This window comes from Stegostoma tigrinum, chromosome 15, assembly GCF_030684315.1.
Source record: "Stegostoma tigrinum isolate sSteTig4 chromosome 15, sSteTig4.hap1, whole genome shotgun sequence".
In the NCBI taxonomy this organism is placed as follows: Eukaryota; Metazoa; Chordata; class Chondrichthyes; order Orectolobiformes; family Stegostomatidae; genus Stegostoma; species Stegostoma tigrinum.
The window spans coordinates 47,299,211-47,320,570 of NC_081368.1; the positions used below are offsets into that span (position 1 = coordinate 47,299,211).

The 21,360-nt window shown below is 41.5% G+C and overlaps 1 protein-coding gene across 17 annotated transcripts in view; it reads right to left on the bottom strand.

The window, feature by feature from the left end:
- Positions 1–21,360, bottom strand: part of LOC125458746 (Krueppel-like factor 8) — a 178,608-nt gene that overhangs the window by 114,810 nt on the left and 42,438 nt on the right. For 8 of the 17 annotated variants that reach the window (XM_059651462.1, XM_059651468.1, XM_059651465.1 and 5 more), the window contains 2 exons: positions 18,592–18,828; positions 7,410–7,511 (listed from right to left, as the gene is read on the bottom strand). In XM_059651462.1, coding sequence (XP_059507445.1) covers positions 7,410–7,511; positions 18,592–18,603 — 114 coding nt within the window. In that variant the 5' untranslated portion in view covers positions 18,604–18,828. Of the gene's footprint in view, positions 1–7,409; positions 7,512–7,667; positions 7,880–18,591; positions 18,829–21,360 lie in introns of those variants that run through there. The other 9 variants (XM_048544328.2, XM_048544327.2, XM_059651470.1 and 6 more) reach the window with 3 other exon arrangements.

Consider the following 21,360-nt stretch of genomic DNA (forward strand, 5'->3'; position numbering starts at 1 on the left):
TGTCCAATGACGACTTAAATGTACTTAAACTTGGCAAATCTACTACCGTTGCAGGCAAAGCATTCCATTCCCTTACTACTCTCCGAGTAAAGAAACTACCTCTGACATCTGTCCTATATCTTTCACCCCTCAATTTAAAGCTATGCCCCATCATGCTCGCCGGCACCATCCTACGAAAAAGGCTCTCCCTATCCACCCTGTCTAACCCTTTGGTTATCTTATATATCTCAATTAAGTCACCTCTCAACCTTCTTCTCTCTAACGAAAACAGCCTCAAGTCCCTCAGCCTTTCCTCATAAGACCTTCCCTCCACACCAGGCAACATCCTAGTAAATCTCCTCTGCACCCTTTCCAAAGCTTCCACGTCCTTCTTATAATGCGGTGACCAGAACTGTACGCAATACTCCAAGTGCAGCCACACCAGAGTTTTGTACAGCTGCAGCATAACCTCATGGTTCCGGAACTCGATCCCTCTATTCACAAAAGCTAAAACACTGTATGCCTTCTTACTAACCCGGTCAACCTGGGTGGTAACTTTCAAGGATCCATGCGCACGGACACCGAGATCTCTCTGCTCATCTACACTACCAAGAATCTTACCATTAGCCCAGTACTTTGCATTCCAGATGCTCCCACCAAAGTGCATCACCTCACACTTGTCCGCATTAAACTCCATTTGCCAGCTCTCAGCCCAGCTCTGCAGCTTATCTATGTCTCTCTGTAATCTACAGCGTCCTTCGTCACTATCCACAACTCCACCGACCTTAGTGTCATCTGCAAATTTACTAACCCATCCTTCTACGCCCTCATCCAGGTCATTTATAAAAATGACAAACAGCAGTGGACCCAACACCGACCCTTGCGGTACACCACTAGTAACCTGTATCCAGGATGATCATTTCCCATCAACTACCACCTTCTGTCTTCTTTCAGCAAGCCAATTTCTAATCCAAACTGTTATATCTCCCACAATCGCATTCCTCTGCATTTTGTCCAATAGTCCACTGTGGGAGCCTTATCGAACGCCTTGCTGAAATCCATATACACCACATCAACCGGTTTACTCTCATCTACCTGTTTGGTCACCTTCTCAAAGAACTCAATAAGGTTTGTGAGGCACAACCTTCCCTTCACAAAACCGTGCTGACTATCCCTAATCAAATTATTCTTTGAGATGATTATAAATCCTCTCTCTTATAACCTTTTCCAATACTTCACCAACAACTGAAGTCAGGCTCACTGGTCTATAATTACCAGGGTTGTCTCTACTCCCCTTTGTGAACAGGGGAACCACATTTGCTATCCTCCAGTCTTCTGGCACTATTCCTGTAGACAATGACGAGTTAAAGATCAATGCCAAAGGCTCGGCAATCTCCTCTCTGGCTTCCCAGAGGATCCTAGGATAAATCCCATCCGGCCCAGGGGACTTATCTATCTTCACACTCTGTAGGATTTCTAATACCTCTTCCTTGTGAACCTCAATCCCACCTAGTCTAGTAGCCTGTATCTCAGTATTCTCCTCGACAACATTGTCGTTTTCTGGAGTGAATACTGTCGAAAAATATTCATTTAGTGCTTCCCCTATCTCCTCTGACTTCACACACAACTTCCCACTACTATTCTTGATTGGCCCTAATCTTACTCTTGTCATTCTTTTATTCCTTAAATACCTATAGAAAGCCTTAGGGTTTACCCTGATCCTATCCGCCAACAACTTTTCATGTCTCCTCCTGGCTCTTCTGAGCTCCAAGTCTTTCCTGGCTACCTTGTAACCCTCAAGCGCCCTAACTGAGCTTTCACATCTCATCCTAACATAAGCCTTCTTCTTCCTCTTGACCAGAGATTCTATTTCCTTCGTAAACCATGGCTCCCACTCTCGACAGCTTCCTCCCTGCCTGACAGGTACATACTTATCTAGGACATACAGGAGCTTTTCCTTGAATAAGCTCCACATTACTACTGTGCCCATCCCCTGCAGTTTCCTTCCCCATCCTATGTTCCCTAAATCTTGCCTAATCTCATCCTAATTGCCTTTCCCACAGCTATAACTCTTGCCCAGTGGTATACACCTATCCCTTTCCATCACTAAAGTAAACATAACAGAATTGTGATCACTATCACCAAAGTGCTCACCTACTTCCAAATCTAACACCCAGTACCAAATCTAACGTGGCTTTGTCCCTTGTTGGCCTATCTACATACTGTGTCAGGAAGCCCTCCTGCACACACTGGACAAAAACTGACCCATCTATAGTACTCAAACTATAGTGTTCCCAGTCAATATTTGGAAAGTTGAAGTCCCCCCATGACAACAACTGTCTCTCTCCCTCCTATCGAGAATCATCTTTGCTATCCTTCCCTCTACATATCTGGACTATTCGGAGGCCTATAGAAAACTCCCAACAGGGTGACCTCTCCTTTCCTGTTTCTAACCTCAGCCCATACCACCTCAGTTGATGAGTCCCCAAACATCCTTTCTGCAACTGTAATACTGTCCTTGACCAACAATGCCACACCTCCCGCTCTTTTACCATCTTCTCTGTTCTTACTGAAACATCTAAATCCCAGAACCTGCAACAACCATTCCTGTCCCTGCTCTATCCATGTCTCCGAAATGGCCACAACATCGAAGTCCCAGGTACTAACCCATGCTGCAAGCTCACCCACCTTATTCCGGATGCTCCTGGCATTGAAGTAGACACACTTTAAACCAACTTCTTGCTTGCCGGTGCCATCCTGCGTCCCTGAAACTCTCAGTATTGCATGCATCATGTCCACTGAAAGGCTGTCGCCCATCCCATCCTCCCATACTGCAAACCTTTTCTGCCATCTGCGCTTCCTACTCATTTACTTGAGACAACCTCTTGTGCTGCTGTATCACCATAACTACTTTTTTATCCACTTCCATCATCCTTCATCCTTCATCCCTCCCTTTGTTTCAGAGGAAAAGATGGATAATCCCTGGGCTGATGCTCAACAGCACCCCAACTAATCTACCTGTAATCCCAGATTGCTTGCAGTTGATCTGTGGTACACAAATCCCAGACTTTGGTAGGACCAAGTGCCACACTGGCTATGGCCAGCCCCAAGGGTGGAATAGGACAAGCTTCTTGGCTGTTTACAGCAAAATCCTCTTACAGACTGGACAGCCCCTTTAGCCCACTAAGGACTGCTACCCCTTTGATTTTCACACAAGGCCATTGGATTAAAGCACATGCAGTGAGTTTGTTGTTAGCTGTTATTACATGGTGCAGGTGTAGTTCTTAGAACTCAGTCTGAGCTCAACATCACTATTGCTGCCTTGGAGTTTGAACTCAAAATTCTTCCTCCACGTTCCTATTGAGAGTCATAACCTTCCGTCAAGGAGCTTCTAATGTCAAGAATTTGCAATCAGGTCCTATTGCAAAGAAAATCCCATCTTAGCTCTTCCTTATCTCTAGATTTTCCCCACTCTCCAGTACTAAAAACTCTACTTCCTCTGCACTGAGGCTTCTTGAATAAGTCCACAATATCCTCTAGTTCTCCCTGGGCATTCCCTTAAAGTTAGAACATAGAACATTACAGCACAGTACAGGCCCTTCAGCCCTCGATGTTGCGCTGACCTGTCATACCGATCTCAAGCCCATCTAACCTACACTATTCCATGTACGTCCATATGCTTATCCAATGACAACTTAAATGTACCTACAGTTGGGGAATCTACTACCGCTGCAGGCAAAGCGTTCCATTCCCTTACTACTCTGAGTAAAGTAATCCATCAGACACTCGTCACTGCCTCTTTAGGAACAGCAAGTCTATGCTTTGTTTTTCACAATATTTCTCTCTAGTGCATCAACTGAGGGATAATTCAGTCAACTTCCTTCCTGTTCCACTTAGCTCTCTAACTGACCATTCAATGGGTCTACTTGTTGTGATGTAAGGTGTGAGATTATTAATAATGATTCATTTTAAGTGTGGATTTTTAGATTTGGTTTTTCTGTGTGTCTGAAGGGCTTAATCATTAACTTGTAAGCATATCTATAGCTGTGGTGATTTATTTTAAAATAGTTTGAGAGCTAGCCTCGCAACTACTGTTATTTTTGTGTACATGCAGGGTGTTTGTACAACTGAGCAAGGAAAACAGTTTGCATGAGATTTGTGTTAGAAATTTCTGAAATTTTTTTTGAAGCTTAAGGGAAAGACCCAGACCTTACAAAGACAGAATTTTCAGTTTTGGCAGTTCTTCATAAGTTCTTAGTTAAACTGTCTGGAACCTTTGGCACGTCTTTTCACATACTACTCAAATGCCTCAGCAGAATGAACTACGATGCGTAGTTTCACACTTGTCTACCCAGTCACATCCAGAACATCTCCAATAGTTCTTCTTCTCAGTTCCACACTTCATTCCAGAAGGTTTCTGTATCCCTTGTAATTGCTTCACCTCCTTCCGAAAGTGTGGTGTCCAGAATTGGACACATTGTCTCAGATGAGGCTGAATCAGTGACCGGTGGTTCAGCTTAATCTCTTTGCTTTTGTATTCTATGCTTTCCTGTATCCCTTATTGACCATCTTCTCAATCTGCACTGCCATTTTCAACCACCACCCCTCCAAAAGATTGAGCCTTGGCCACCTTCTAATTTTTATTCATTTGCCAATCAAAACTATCCACAGTCTCTCTCAGTCCCTCCCACAGTCTGTCTCATGTCTGACTGCTTGCCTTAGGATCAGTTCACTATTGAACCGAAGTGAGTTTATACCAAATTGACTCTGTGGAATAGAATTACGTTGAATTGTTCCATCGCAAAGACTTAATGTGATGGTCACATCAAATTTAGTCAAAGCGTAGCTATTCATCTGTGAATACTTTAATCCACAAGTAAATACAAGTGAAGAGCAAATTTTACCTCCAAGACATTAAACCTGGTAAATATTGCAGCAATGAAAACATTTAGTCATAGATTGTTGCAATGCACCAAAGGACAGAACATAACTGAAACAGGTTAGTTATTTTCGTAATAAAAGGTACAGCAAGCAGTAGGTCAGTTAATCTGAAACTAGAAGGAAGTAACTCAGTTGAGACATGAAATATGAATACAAGCTAACATGCTATTGGTTGGTGTGAGTTTCAATATGGTTTCTTGCTGGATGTGAAATTGCTCGCTGAGCTGGAAGGTTAGTTTTCAGACGTTTCGTCACCATTCTAGGTAACATCATCAGTGAGCCTCCGACGTCTGAAACTAACCTTCCAGCTCAGCCAGCAATCTCACATCCAGAACCTCAACCTGAGCTACAAATCTTCTCAAAACTCGCTAGCACCTATGGATTCTTGCGCTCAGGCAATCCTTTGGTGCCTCGCCCAAGTGAGTTCTTCAGTGCCATCCTAGGTACAGAACATTGGCAGCTTATTCAGCCTGAAGGCATGACAGGAACAGCTTGCTCTCCACTTTCCCAATGGCCTTGTAACCACAGTTTCCAACAGGTATCTCTGGATAGAATGCCAACATTATTAACTTCAAATAATTCTTTTCCTGTATCCTCTCCAAAAAGGCACCAACACCAAAATGTGGCTACACTAAATAAGTCAACTGATAAACCTGCTGCTTTTTCAAGTTCAGATTTTTCAGAAGACAATCAATAGTACGACAATAAAACAACTATACAATTGCACAATACCTAAATATTTGCCTGGTTTGCTGTTAAAATGCAAAGAATTTTACTTGCGACAGAGATAAATCAGGCAATTCCTATCCTGAGAAAAAATTTCAGGGCTGCAGGTTGTCAAGTGGGACTAGCTGAGCAACTCATGCTTAGAGCCGTGACAGCTAGGACAAGCCAAATGACCTCATTCCGTTCTGTAACTAATGCTTCTATTATGAAGGCTTGAATATTAGGAGAATCCAAATCATATTCACTTGAAACAAAATCTGCTACATTTCCTTTCTGCACCATTGATACTACTAGTAACATGGAAACTAGCCGAGAAAAAATAGGGAGAGGTTAAGGGCAGTGTATGACATCTTCAGGGAAAACAAATAGTTTAAAAATATATCAGTGATAGCAGATGTTCACCTGCACATCTGCCAATGTGGTATATTGTATCCATTGCACCCGGTGTAGCTTCCTCTACATTGGGGAAACCAAGCAGAGGCTTGGGGACCCCTTTGCGGAACAACTCAGCTCGGTTCGCAATAAACAACTGCACCTCCCAGTCGCAAACCATTTCAACTCCCCCTCCCATTCCTCAGATGACATGTCCATCATGGGCCTCCTGCAGTGCCACAATGATGCCACCCAAAGGTTGCAGGAACAGCAACTCATTCTGACTGGGAACGCTGCAGCCCAATGGTATCAATGTGGGCTTCACAAGCTTCAAAATCTCCCCTTCCCCCACTACATCCCAAAACCAGCCCAGCTCATCCCCTCCTCCCACTGCATCCCAAAACCAGCCCAGCCTGTCTACGCTTCCCTAACCTGTTCTTCCTCTCACCCATCCCTTCCTCCCATCTCAAGCCGCACCTCCATTTCCTACCTACCACCTCATCCCGCCTCCTTGACCTGTCCATCTTCCCTGGACTGACCTATCCCCTCCCTACCTCCTCACATATACTCTCCTCTCCACCTATCTTGTTTTCTCTCCATTTTCGGTCTGCCTCCCCCTCTCTCCCTATTTATTCCAGTTCCCTCTCCCCATCCCCCTCTCTGATGAAGGGTCTAGGCCTGAAACATCAGCTTTTGTGGTCCTGAGATGCTGCTAGGCCTGCTGTGTTCATCCAGCTCTACACTTTGTTATCTTAGTTTAAAAATAAACTTGCTTTTTGTTCATCTAAAATGCACTGAGAAAAGTTTAGTTGAAAGGATCTGGAGCAGAGATCTTGACCCCGGAAGAGTAAAAAGCAAAACCTACCTATTCGCGAATTGGGATCCAGAGGCGTGCCAATGAGACCAAGGAAGGGGTTAAACTTTTAACTTCCTCAATAAGTGACACCGAAGGTTATCCTTATGGTCTATTTCCTCTCTCCCTCCCCTATCCCCAACCATGTCACATTTGTAAATGGGGAAAATAATTATTTAAGAAGTCAGGGAAATAAACATTTACTTTTCAAGATATAATGTAAATATGAGGTAAACACAAGCTAAATAATGATTTACTTCAAAAAAAAAATTGGCACTTGTCAATGATAGAAATTAAATGTCATTCATCAGTATTACAGAATGCCTTCCCCCCCACCCCACCCGCAAACAGGGCGATAAACTAAAACAGTCCATGTAACAAAAGATTACATCAAACATTGCTTTCTAAAAATGTAAGAAATTAGATTTAAATCCCAGCACAGAAATTTTTTTCTTCCTTCTTCAGACTATGGTACTTTGTTCCTGACATTCCTGAGGTCTGGAAGTAATTTGCAAAGTGTCTGGAGAGTTGGACTTACCCCTTGCCCAGGTTCCGGCGGCTCCGTTTTGATTCTTATAGCTGGCATTCCTTCAAGCATTAGCAAACTGCTGTACTCCACATCCCCAGTGCCTACAGAGCTCTGCAGAGAGGGAGAGAGTGGGGGAGGGGTGGGAAGAAAAGCAGGCCATCAGAACAGTTCTATTCCCTGAACTCTCAGCCACAAACATCATCTTCCATCCAAGCAGAACACAAAGCTAGCAAGTTAAAAGATCTCTATTTAAAACATCAAGAATACCTTTTCCTGTTAGTAACACGCACACAGACTGACACACGGTCCATTTTGATTTTTTTGTAAAAAAAACAGCTTCCAATCCCAAGGTGTCGACTGCTGGGAGGTTCGCTGGCTCCACCCCTTTTCCAGGGTGGAGTATAGGCTGCTAATTTACTACTGCATGGCAGAAGAGGTCCAGCTGTTACGCAGATTGCTGGGAAGAGCTGCCTCCCTGCCCTGTGCAAACAGAACACTGGTGCTCCAGCAGAGCGGAAATAAAGAGAGGCCTCATTCCCTCAAGCAATGCTATTCACAGACAATGAGGGATGAATAGATGGCACGACCCCCTCCAGCCCACCTCACAGCCCCACCCCCTTTCCAAAAGGCAGAAATGTAGTCCCCAATTCTAAAAATCTAACAGCAGGATGCGTGAAAAACTGTTTGATGTGATCATTTTGGTTAACACCCTCTTCTTAGGGCATTTACTGCTGGTGGAACAAAATCAGAGAACTCATCTGATTTAGCATTTATGTCCTGTCTATTTAGCGTTGTCACAACGCTAACAGTACAAATGGTTGCACTTGTGCGTTCATGCAAAACACCAACTATTTGGCAATTTGAATACACAGGGACTTCCCTTTCCAACATATACATTAGGTGGATCAAACAAATTGTACTGAAAATTTAGTCTAATCATATTGGCTAATAAAGATGACACTTCAAAGATAAAGGTGAGGGCAAACTGAAGCACACTTTCCGAAAATTTAACTCTTGCTGTGCTGCTGAAAATTTATTCACTTAAAAGGGCAAAGGGCAAAGGGCAATCTCCTAAACCAGGATGCCGGCAGGATAACACATTAAGTAGTCAAAAGTCGCTGTTTGATTCCTGATGGTCACATCAAATATTGGCCTGGAGCCATGGCCATGAAAAGTTGAACCTAAAATCTATTTCTCATTAGTTTGACCAGGACTGCCAAAATATTCTGCTGGAAGCAACTCAAAACAATTTGCTCTGAAAACAACAAGAATTAACTTGGATCAAAGAATCCAGATTGTCTGAACTTCATTCACGCGTAAGTCAATCCATATATTCAGTGAAGACTTCATGGCACATCAGCATCTTGTAACACTCCAGACTATATGCTCTAGTCGCATTGGTGTCCACGTTTGTCCTAGACAGATACATCAGCACTACATGGGAACTATTAATTGAATGGACTCCCATGCTGAAGTTTGTGCGCAGCACTGCTTAAAAGTTAAAATTCAGACAGCAAATCAATCCAGCAGTCTGGCATACAATAAGTACATCATGATAGCAAACATAATGTACTATTTACTGCACATCATCAATTTGACATTCCCCGGTCACCCCCCGCCAATTGTTTTCCTTCCTTACTGATTTTCTCTCCCATCCCATCCAAACAAGCCAACTATGAGAAACTTTCCTGGGACTCACTTCACAATGAGTTAACCCAACACAAAAATGTCGAACTGCCATGTCTGAATATTCAAATATTTCTCCTTAAGGTGTGTACCAAACTGCTTCTCAATTTCCAAATTACCGACCAGGATTACATGAATCTTAATGCACTGCATCTTAGACCAGTTATCTTTCTCCATCTAAGTCTGAAGACTTCAGTAAATAACTTCATAGTGTGTGCTCTAACAGTCTTTCTTAAACCTCCCTTCTGCTATTTTGTACATAAAATATCCTAAACAAACCCAGTATGTGGAGCCAAATACAAGATGGCCACACTTCAGTACTCAATAAATTATGCCAATTTCCTATTCTTTACATCACTATTCCCTAACCTCCAATGAAGTCATAACTGTTGAACGCACCAACATTATCCTGCTGGTCACTATTTTAACCACAATCTTAATTTGACCTGCTATGCAGCTGCATGGCTACCGAAAAGAGGTACTCTGCAAACAAAATAAAGCTTAACCTCTAGTTTTCACAAAACAAAGCTCAAGGCAGGAGAGTGAAATAAAGTAGCCATCACTCATTATAAAGTGCCGACCATAGCAATTTTCAAACAGCTTAACACAAAAGGGGTACAGAAGACTATTCAATTGGGTCTCAACACCAACCCCTGCCCTATTTGCCAATGGAAAAATTTCAATGGCCTCAATTTTTCTGGGATTGGGGAAGGTGGGGAAAAAGAGATTGGTTCAATATCAAACTGAGCACTGTCTTCTGACGGTTGTTTAATGACTCATAACCTGAATATCTAGAAGAGGAAAGGGTCCCTCTTGGACACATGCCTTCTGTGCTGAATAACTTGACAGCATTCAATGCCTAGAGTAACATGAAAAATGACCACTTGGTACCACAGGAAAACTCATGTCTGTAAAATATACACCAACAGAAGTCACCACCTTCAGAAAAGCAAGAAAACAGGATGAAAAAAAGTACTTATAAATTGGAGTTCTTCATTGCACTGGCAGCTGAAGTGACTCTATTATAGTTTACACAAGTCACACTATGCCCAAGGGACATTGATCTCAGCTGCTCTGTAAGCATCAGCCACATTGGCCTAGCACAGATAAGAACACAGAGCTGCCAATGGGTTGTCAACAAATGTTGCAGAGGTCACTACTCTAGCAAGACTGTTGCCTGGAAACTAGGAGGCATACTCAGAACAGAGCTTTGACAAAACTAGATTCAGAGTGCCTGCAGAGTAAAACATACACAACACCTAGGATGCACTCACAATAGCTTTATATTCACCAAAGAATTTGAGGCTGATATCTTGCAAATTTGTCAGATTTGCCACTGACCAAAGCGGCCACTCTATAAAGAATTACACTGATTTTAAAAACACATTCAAACCACAACCAGAGATTTATGCAAAAGCTCTATACAAATCCAATGTCGGCATTAACAGTTTCCTTTCCAAAAAAAATAGGTGAGTGAAACCTTCATACATTGTTCACTTTGTTCAGAAAAACATTTAGCTGAGAGTTCAAGATTTACACTAATGTTATGAGAAGTTGAGCTTGAAAACGGAGGTAAACCAGTACCATGTTTTTAGCTCTGTGAAGGTGACATCTTTTTCTAAAAAAAGGTCAGAAAAACTTTTTTTTTCAAACCACCATGTCATAACAGCATTTCCAAGAAATCATGCAACTGAAGTGAAAAATCTGGGCAAGCTACTAGGTGTGATATTTGCTGAAGTGTTTTAAGATTTACAATCCAGAGGGGGGGAAATGGAGATAAGCTACAAGCAAATCCAGTTCAAAGCGACATATACCTTGTCCATCAGAAAGTTAGTTTAATTTGTGATCTTCTCCGGGCCAGAGGTGGGAGAATGTGTTAAGCTCTTTCAGCTTTCAACGTAGGCAGGGCTTAGAAATTTTTTGAAAGCATTTTTCCCACCCCCACCCCCAAAGAGTTCATCGAGAGGAGGTTGTATTTGTATCTTTGTGACCTGGGAAGCAATAGTAATGGAAAGAATGCTGCATTTAGTGAACATGCAGAAAGTTGCCAAAAGGAAATGCCTACTGCTTTGTCAGTTTAGTAAGAACTTGAAGAGTAAATGAGACACTTCACTGCGGTTTAAATGTCCATAAAGGATACTGCTGGGGAAATGGTTGATTTTTCTTCTTGTTGTTAACACTTCAAATTTTCTTTTGCACGATACACATGTCTGTCCATTAAAGGTATACTTGTCCAGTCACTGAACACCATGGTAATCAAAATGCAAAAATTTAAGATCGGACAAGCCATGTCACAATCTGGACCTGTCTTGTCTGGTGTTACCATCAACTAGGATCCTAACAACTGTGCAATTACAAATATTTTGATTTTCCACTGGCATATTTCTGCCTGTACATCATAATTTCAGCTGAAGAGCTCCAAAACTCATGGAAAAGCTAACTATTTAATCGAGAATTTATAAGGCATAAAGTTATGATGATGTGCAAGGGAACAACAATGAAAGCTTTCCCCCACTACCAGCCATTCTTTGGGATCTTAATAAGTCTGAGCATGTTTTACTTAATTGAAGGCGCCAAATAAATGCAAGTTATTGTTGCAGGACGAGTTTTATACAGACAGAGGCATATGACTGAAACAAAAAATGCTCAATATATTCAGAAGGTCAGTCTGCATCTATGGAGGGATCAAAGGTATTAACATTTTGGATGAGGCCTCTTCAACAGGTTTTGACAAAAGGAGGTTCATACCTGAATCTTCACCCTTTAGCTTTCCACCAATTGTTGTTTGTTTGCTTTTTATTTACATTGTTTGGTTACGGGATGAGCCAGCATTTTCAATTCAAGAATACTACACAATAATTGTGTACCATTGCAAAGTATGAGAACTTCAGGGCAATTTTCTTCATAGTTATTTGTTCAGAGGCTGCACTGAAATTATACCTCCATAGCTGCAGAAGCAATGTTTATTCTCATCAAACTGCAATGATAACACATATGAATGGTGCATATGGAATTTGAGATTCAGTTTGTCTTAAGGTAAGATTCATTGCTCAAGAGTTAAGGACATCCCAAAGAACACTGCAGCCATTTACAGTGCGTTTTGAAGGGCACTCACTAAAGAAAGAATTGTTGTGGAGGACTGACCCACTGCAAGGTCCCATAAATGTACAAACGACCAGACATTTTGTTTCGATTATGTTGTTTGAGGAATACATACTGGTTATGATACGTGCTCTTCCTTAAAGAAGTATCATGAATCTTCTACATACACTTGAGGGGAGAGATGGAACCTCAGTTTAACACCTCAACCAAAAGACAGCAATTCCAGCAATGCAATACTCCATTAATCTCTACCTAGATTACTTTCCGAGGTCTCTGAAGCAAGGCTGAAGCCGTGACCTTCCCGCTCAAACGTAAGAGTGTTACCACTCAACTAAACTGACACCGCACAATGAAAATGTAAGCACAAAGCATTCATCGTTCAAGTATACTTCTGATTTGGAGAAAATTTTCACGTAACACTGGCTGCTGCTGAGGTACCAACATCTGTAAACTGTAAGAACTTGAAGCTCGCAAAGTTACCACAAAGCATTCAGATCTTGGAGAGGCTTTGTTGACTAGTGCCAACACTAACATCGTTTAACGGTGTTGATTCAGTTGGTTAAAGTCCCTCCTAGTTCACATATATACTGTCTGTATTGCAAATATACTGGAGCCTCCACATCATACGAACAGAAAGAAAAAGGTTATGATTTAGGGTGTGACTCTTTCTCAAAATGGACCTGCTACATGTTTCTAGTTGTTATTTATTTTGGCATGTGTGCTCCACCCAATACCAAGCAAACTTGTCTTACAAATATTACCAAAATATTTCTATACAAAGATCTCACCCTTTATCTATTTAAACCTATGTTGCCATCTAATATTAAAATTGGCCATGAAATCCAATGTTACATCAAAATAAACGCATGGCCAATTAGGTTAATATCTATTAAGGTGTTTTGACATTTGAAAGCCAAAGATTATTTAACCAGGCTTTACACCAACATAATTGTTACAAGTCAGCTATAAGTATTAAGATTAAAGGCAAGAAAAACATTTCTGAAAGGCCTCATGAAGCAAAGACATGGGACAACATGACTACATCATAACAACCAGAAGGTTCTAGATTCAAAGCTAAATCACTGCTCTGTTTGTAACTAATTCTCATGTTTGGTTTCAGCACCAATAGAAACTGAAAAGGTAAAAATCAGAATTCTAGCAATTGTCTGTTGGAAAGAGAGAGAAAGAGAGAGAAAGAGAGAGAGAGAGAGAGAGAGAGAGAGAGAGAGAGAGGGGCACAGAGGCAGAGAGAGAGAGAGAGAGAGTGAGAGTGACGCACAGATAGGCACAGAGAAAGAAAGAGAGAGAGGGACAAATAGGGGTTTGGGTGAGGGACAATTAATGAAAGTTATGACATGTCATTTGATTAAGAAAGAAGGTTTTATTCAAAAACCATTTCATTTTATTATGGTATCTGCATTTGGCTAATATGTTAACTATAAAATATGAGGAAATTCTCAAGCAACAACAGAATAAAGAAAGCAAAATAATTTGGTAAAATTGACCACTAATATTTTGTAATTTAATCAGAAGAGAGAAACAGACAGCAGAAACTCAAGAAGTTTTGTCATGCTGAAAATAAAGCAATGCATTGGCATAGTTTTTGCCACACAACATTTGAGGATTTTTTTTGTGTTATAAACAAGCAAAATCTCCTTTTGTCTCAATTTGGTCCGATCTTTTATTCCCTAATTTGCTAAAGTATCAATGATGACTCTTTAAAATATACTTAATTGGCTACAAAGCACAATCCTACACTTCAGAATAAGAAGGTGCTTTACAAATTCACATTCTGTTCCATTGCAGGACTATGAATATTAAAGAAGCTCCTTAAGCATCAGAATTAATCCTATTGTTGTAACACTAACCGTAATCAACTGCAGTAGGCCACCATCAAAACCAGAAAATGATTACATGCAGGAAGATGTCATTCACCCTGTGCTGTCTTTGCTAGCTCTCTGCAAGAGTAAAACACCCTCCTCACCCTTTTCCCTCACCTTTGCAAAGTCTCTATTCAGATAATTGTTCAATTACCTCTTGAAGGCCACAAATGAACCCAGCACCAATACATTCTTTGAAAATACTCTCCAGATTCCAGCCAATTCCTGTATAAAAGTGTTTTCCTCAAGTCATCTTTTGCCACTCATGTTGTATCAGTACTCCAATTGTTAATCCTTCCGCCAAGGGAACAGTTTCTCTACTCTGCCCTGACCCTTCATGAATTTCAAAACCTCTATCCAGTCTCCTTGATCTTTTCCAAGGAGACTCCTCCTATGTTTCTACACATACGCAGTTCCTTATCCATGGGACCATTCTAGCATACTTCTTTTCTAAACCCTGAAATGCAACCAGTCTTTCCTAAAGTGCCCCAGATCTGGACATTAGTTGGCGTTGATTCAATGTTTAACAAAGGTTTATAATTATTTCTTTGCTTTCACACTGTGCCCTTACTTTTACAGTCCAGGATGCTGCTTTACTTTTAACAGCTACTTTTTCAACTTGCCCTGCTGCTTCGAAGGATTTGTGCACACACCCTACATCCTTCTGTCCCTACGTCCCCTTTAGAATTGTCCCCTTTCTTTTGTATTGCCTTTCCTCATTCTCCCCTTCAAATTAAATCACCTCACACTTCTCTGTATTAAAATTTCACCAGTCACACAGCTGTCCATTCTACCAGCCTATGACCTTTCAAAGTTTATTGCAATTCCCCTCGGTTCGCTGTGCTTCCAAGTATTGCATCAGCCGCAAGTTTTGAAATTTTGCGCTACATGTTCCAGTTTAAGTCATAAACATATCAGGAAAACCAGGGACTCTAAACCTAGGCAATCCTAATCTGTATTTTTCTCCAGTAGAAAAACAGCTGCTCTCACCAGGTATCTGTCACTCAGCCAATTTCACACCCGGGTAGTCAGTCACTTTCATTTTAGGAGTTTGAGCTTTGCTGTCAAATCCAGAGCGCAACACATTATCAAGCACTGTTTAGAAGTTTACAAACACCACATCTACTCTGTTACCTCAATATAATTATATCAACCTAGTTAAATGTGATTTGATTTCAACAAGTCCCTACTGACTTTCCTTAATTAATCTATGTCTGTCAAAATGACTTAATTTTGTCCTAAATTATCATTTTAAAACACTTTCTACCATCAAGGTTAAGCTGACCGGCATATAGTCACTAAGGTTACCCTTACATTCTTTTTTGAACAATTCTGAACACTTGCAATTCATCAGTTCTGTGGCACAAGCCCTGTATCTTGGAAGATTATGGCCAATGCCTCCACAATTTCCACCAAACCTTTGTTCACAATCCCTGGATGCTTCTCATCTAGTCCAGAGCCTTATTAACTTTGTACAGAACTAGCCCATATAATAAAACCATGAGGTGCAGATGCTGGAAATCTGAAACAAAAGCAGAACATGTTGGAGAAACTCAACAGATCTGGCACCATCTGTGGAAAGAAAGCAGAGTCAAATAGTTCGGGTCTAAGCCTTCATCAGAACTCAAAAATGCTTTTTAATGCCTCCTTTTAATCACTTCTTAGCCCATCCAATGGATCAACTATCCTTTCACAAACTTAGTAAAATTCTTTGGAAAAGACAGAAAATTCTCATTTCGTACCTGTCATGCCACCTGCTTCCATGCATACATCTTTTAGGCCCCTTCACTATTTTATGGCTACAGAAGAATTTTGGACTCCACCTATGTTAGTTGCCAGTCTCTTCACATACTCTCTTCGCTAATGTTTTTTACCTTCCACCTCTGAACCTTCAATATTTAATCCGGTGCTCATTAACATTATCTACCCACCATACACATCGTTTTTTCTTCTCCTTCATCATAAGGTCCATCTCTTATCATCTAGGGAGCTCTGGGATTTGTTTACCACTTCTTTTCCACTCACAGGAATGTATCTTCATTGTAGTTTTAGTGCTTCCTCTTTACCTACTTTTCTAATCAACCTCTTCAGAGATGTTATTACACATCTCTGGGGCAAGTGGGGCTTAAACCAGACCTCCTGGTATAGGAGTAGGGACACTACTTCTGTGCCACAAGAGGGCCGCTACTTCCTTCTTTAAAGGCAGACTGACTATCAATGGCTTTAACCTGCCAATATTTGAGTACAATTAACTAAAGTCAGATTTGTTCTCACCAAAGTTGGCCTTGCCCCAATTAATTACATTTCTATTCCATTCCATTCTTTTTATTCTTGACCATAACCATATAGACAAAAAGTTATATTTTCAACTGGCTAAAAATGTATTTAAACAGGCAAAGTTGTACATGCAATCTGGCATGTACACAACATTGTATGTGAAGTAAACAGTGCTTACCAAAGGGAGTTACTTAACATGCTGGAAATCCTCATTCACATGAGTTGCATCTGCCTTGTCCACCCCTACCCCCCACAACCTACAGTGAATGAGGCTGCTCTTATTCAGGTCTTCTCAAAATAATTAAAGATCAGGAGAAAGTGAAAATTTTGCTTCTACTGTTACCTAAACGTCAAAGAAACAGCCGCCAATCCGGCAAATTCCTTCTGAACCATAAAGTGAAAGTAAAATGTGTGCTCAATTGTTGTCGGGAATGTATTTTCCGCTCAGTCAGTTAAATCCATCAGTAGTATCAACAAGGCTAATAGGCAAGTGCTGTATTGCATCTAGCACTAAGTAGTAGTGGATCAGATTCATGATATGTACTAATGCCTACAAAGTGACAGCCATCCAATCTCCTCTTTTTTAGTTCAGGTGATGCACAGCCCAATTTCAAGGCTAGAATGTCATACATTTTTGTTGCCAAGGGCATATTGCACAAGACTGTATGACAGTGTATTTTGCGTCTGGAGGAGAAGCAGCGTTTGTCACACAAAGAAGGGTTGGGAATGGGACAGGGTTCTGCAATCAGCTCCGAACTCAGTACTTCCACTGAACACCTCATCTGTCTTGAAACATGGAGGCCACTGCGTAACAGACTTTGCTATATCCTTCATCACCCTGTCACTTCACATTGAATAGCATTCAAAACATTCAGAGAATTTCTACATCAACATTGATCATGCAGATTCAGAAGGGACTACAATACCAATTTGCAATGCTGAGAGTGATAAGATTAATTTGAATGACAGGGATAAAAAAAATGCCTTCTATCAGGCTGATCAAGCCATAGTGCTATTGTGCAAAGAATGTTTCCTAACTCTAATTAATAATGAAGTTCTTCCCAAGTGGAGTGAGAGAAGCTGGTAGGAGGCTGCGGTTTCTTACAATGAGATTCTTGAAATACCTGTTCGTCTCTAACTCCTGAGTGTTTGGACCGGAAGTCTTAGTTATTGCCTCCTGCTGGGCAGTCAAACTGTTAGTGCCCTGGTTGGGCCTGGAAGACGAAGGATGCAAATGCACTTCAGTCCCAACAGATACTGCCCCATGGCACCACTGCTGTTTTCATGACATCAGAACTCACCACTTCCCACAGGGGACATAGAAGGTGACAGCCCTTTAGAGACACTATTTGTTCCACCAAGCTCTCCCTAGTGGGGCCCAGAATCCACAGAGCAGCCAAAGCTGCAAAGGTTTTTGTAGTGAGGACCCATCTGGAGTGTCAACAGGGGTAAATACACACTCCAGGGTAGGTTGCAGAGTGGCAACGCTGACACAGACAAGACCAGAGGCCACATGCAAGCTCCTTCACAATCCTGATCTAAAACACCAACAGGGCAAGGATCAGTTCACCTCTGGTGAAAAAACTCTAGACTCTAAACCTGTTTTTAAAAAAAACAAAGCTTGTGCAGATCAAGCACATAATTTATCCATTGGATGACGGCATTACTGGCTAGGTCAGCATTTGTTGCCCATCCCACAGTTAAGGGTCAACTATATTGCTGTGGGTCTGGAGTCACACATAAACCAGGTGAGGGCGGCAGATCTCCTTCCCTGAAGGACATTAATGAACCAGCTAGGTTTTCCCTAACAACTGACGATGAATTCACGGTCATCATTAGACTCCTAATTCCAGACTTTTTTAAAAAAATTGAATTCAAATTCCACCATCTGCCTTGGCAAGTTTTGAATTCACATCACCAGAACATCTGGGTCTCTGTAGTAACAGTCCAACAATAATGCCACTGGGCCACAGCCTCCCTGGTTGAGAACCAGAAAAGATGGTGGCAAGGGGACATGAAGTAACAAATGTAAAAGCCAAGGTGGGGTTGAACAAGAGTGAGAAAGGAAACATACTCGATGGTCAGAAAAGATTGATGTTATGGTCTGGTGTGAAGAATGCACAGGAAAAGACAGGTGAGTTTGGATTGTGAAGGAGAAGGGCTGCAGTGTCCTTGTTGAAGAATGTGTGACAGATAAGTCAATAGGTATTGCTAACAGGGTTGGCGAGACGATGAATTGTACTCACCCTTGTTCCCATGATCTCAGAGAGCTTCTTTCTCTATTGAACCCAGGTCTTGAGAATTGTTGTTGACATTGTGCAATGCAGCCTGACAGTGGCCTTCAAACAGTAAAATAGCTCAGTCCTTACACCGTTAAATGTCACTGAAGCTTGCTGTGCTCAACACACCTGCTTACACAATTCTTGCCAGAGTTAAAAGCAGAGCTTTCAGTGCTGCTGGTTGTATAAGGTTGTTTTTTTCCCCTGTAAGATTAATGCAGAACATAGCATTAAGTTTCAACCAGATTAAGTGATAAGGACTTGGGTTCAGAAAGGCAGAATGTGTTAGAATCTTGAAGAGGACAGACCTGAAGGCAACAGTCTTAACAATAATGCTTATTTTCCTAATGTAAATTACTCCAATATAATAAACTGCACCTGGTTTAAAAAGAAGCCCTTCTCACTAGGCAATCTAGTGATTTTCCTCTAAAACTTGAGGGCAAGAAGATCCTGTAGATCCAGTCAGAAATGCAGGATGGTGGCAGCTATCTATCTCAGCACATGTCAGCAGTGCTTGCCCAGACAGCATTAATGAATAACCCAATATATAGTCAAATTTTTAATTAGTTGAAACCAAGAATTAAGAACATGATGAGTAAAACCTACCAATGGATGCATTCGAAAATAAGATGAGTACATTCTGTCAACATCTAACCAAAGGAAACCAAGTGGCTTTCAAAAGAGATAATGAATATTAAAACCAGAGATACGTTAATGATATGAAGAAACCTGCTTCGTGCTGCTAAAGATAGAAAAATGCCTTAGAGACTGTAGATAATAACTAATTTATTAACAGTGTGGCTAATTTGCTGATACTAAAGTCAAGTTTGACATTAAAACCCAGACCAGTGGTTACATTTAGTTTGCACACAAGTTTCCTAGTTTCAGTGAGTCCAGCAAAACGGACGAGTGATTTTTTTTCCCAAAAAAGAGGCATTCCTTGATGCTCTGTTCATACATGTACTGCAGATAGAAATGTCACGATATCACTCACTTTCACTAGTTATATACACAAACAATTCCCACTCAAAATAATTGCTAACATGAGGCTGAATAGGCTGGACCTATTTACCATGAAGTGTTGGAGACTGAGGGGTGGCTTTATAGAAGCTTATAAAATCAGGAGGGGCATGGATAGAGTAAATAGATAAAAGGTCCTCTCGCTGGGGTGCGGGAATCCAAAACCAGAGGGCATAGGTTTAAGGTGAGAGGCGCAAGATTTAAAAGGGATCTGAGGAACAACTTTTTCCATGCAGAAGGTGGTATGTGTATAGATTGAGCTGCCAGAAGGAGTGCTGGAGGCTGGAACAATTACAACATTTAAAAGACATCTGGATGGGTATATGAATAGGAAAGATTGAGAGAGATATTGGTCAAGTGTTGGCAAGTGGGAGTAGATTAATTTCTGATATCTGGTTGGTCTGGATGAGTTGGATCAATGGGCCTGTTTCCACATTTACTCGGAGTTAGATGTACAAAGTTGTGAATTTTGAAGAACGGCACGGTGGCTGTGGTTAGCACTGCTGTCTCACAGCATCAGGAACTCGGGTTTGATTCCAGCCTCGGGGGGCTGTCTGTGTGGAGTTTGCACATTCTCCTCACGTCTGCGTAGGTTTCCTTTGGGCGCTCCGGTTTCCTCCCACAATCCAATGATGTGCAGGCTAGGTGGATTGATCATGCTAAATTGCCCATACTGTTCAGGGATGTGTAGATTAGGTGGTTATAAGCAGATGGTTTGGGTGGGATGCTCTGAGGGTCGATGTGGACTTGTTTCCAGGCATTCTAGGGATTCTATGATCTATGACTTCTTGACCTGAAGTAGTAATTCCATTTCTTTGTTCACTAACACTGCCAGACCCAGAGTATTTTCAGCATTTTGTGTTATTTTCTTGCACATTTCCAATATCAGCAATACCCTGGCTTTGTTGACTCCTATTACTCCATAGGAGACTGAACACAGGGTATAAACTAACGGGGAAGATTATCAACCGATGTCCAAAACATGTGAAATTGGCAAAACATCTATAACAGCTGTCCAAAGTCACGGTCAGGAGTCTGAATCATTATAGAGCTCAAAAGTCATTGAGTTCAGCCAGCAAGCTGTAGATCTGATTATTTTATACTGGGGATTAACAGTCAGGCTAGGCTCATTCCGAGATGGAACGAGAGAACAGGACAACAGTGGGCAGGGGTATTTGCATGGAGCCAGTGGAAACAAAGCGCTCCTTCTGGCTGTACAACATATTTTTAACTTGCCAATTCCACGACAACTTCAAAGCCTCCCTTCAAGAGTCCGTGACCAGCCCTCTCAACGCCTGTACGCAACCATGGAGGCTGCAGGTATTCACTTCACTGTGGGTGAACATTCCAATCAGGGTCCAATAACCTGTGAAAGACCTCAATCAGCTCCCGCCTGTTTTGGGCAGAAGCACCGGGTGCCCACTCAATAAAGTTGAATCAGGCAGGCACTGGCTGTCAATAATTTATTCAAGATACACACCTAAATTTCCCCCTTCATGTTGTCCATATTCGTATAAGATCTGGATGAGCAGCTGATCAGAACCCTCTAGTTCTCCTGACGCTTATCAGTCCTGAATGAGGCTTTGTAACACCATGAGCATTTTCTCTGCTGAGAACAGGGACTCACACAAGGGTGCATTTCCATCTGTTAGTAATCATTCTTCACGTACAATTCAAGATGGGAAGTGTGAACATGTTAAATCAACTGTGGAGTGG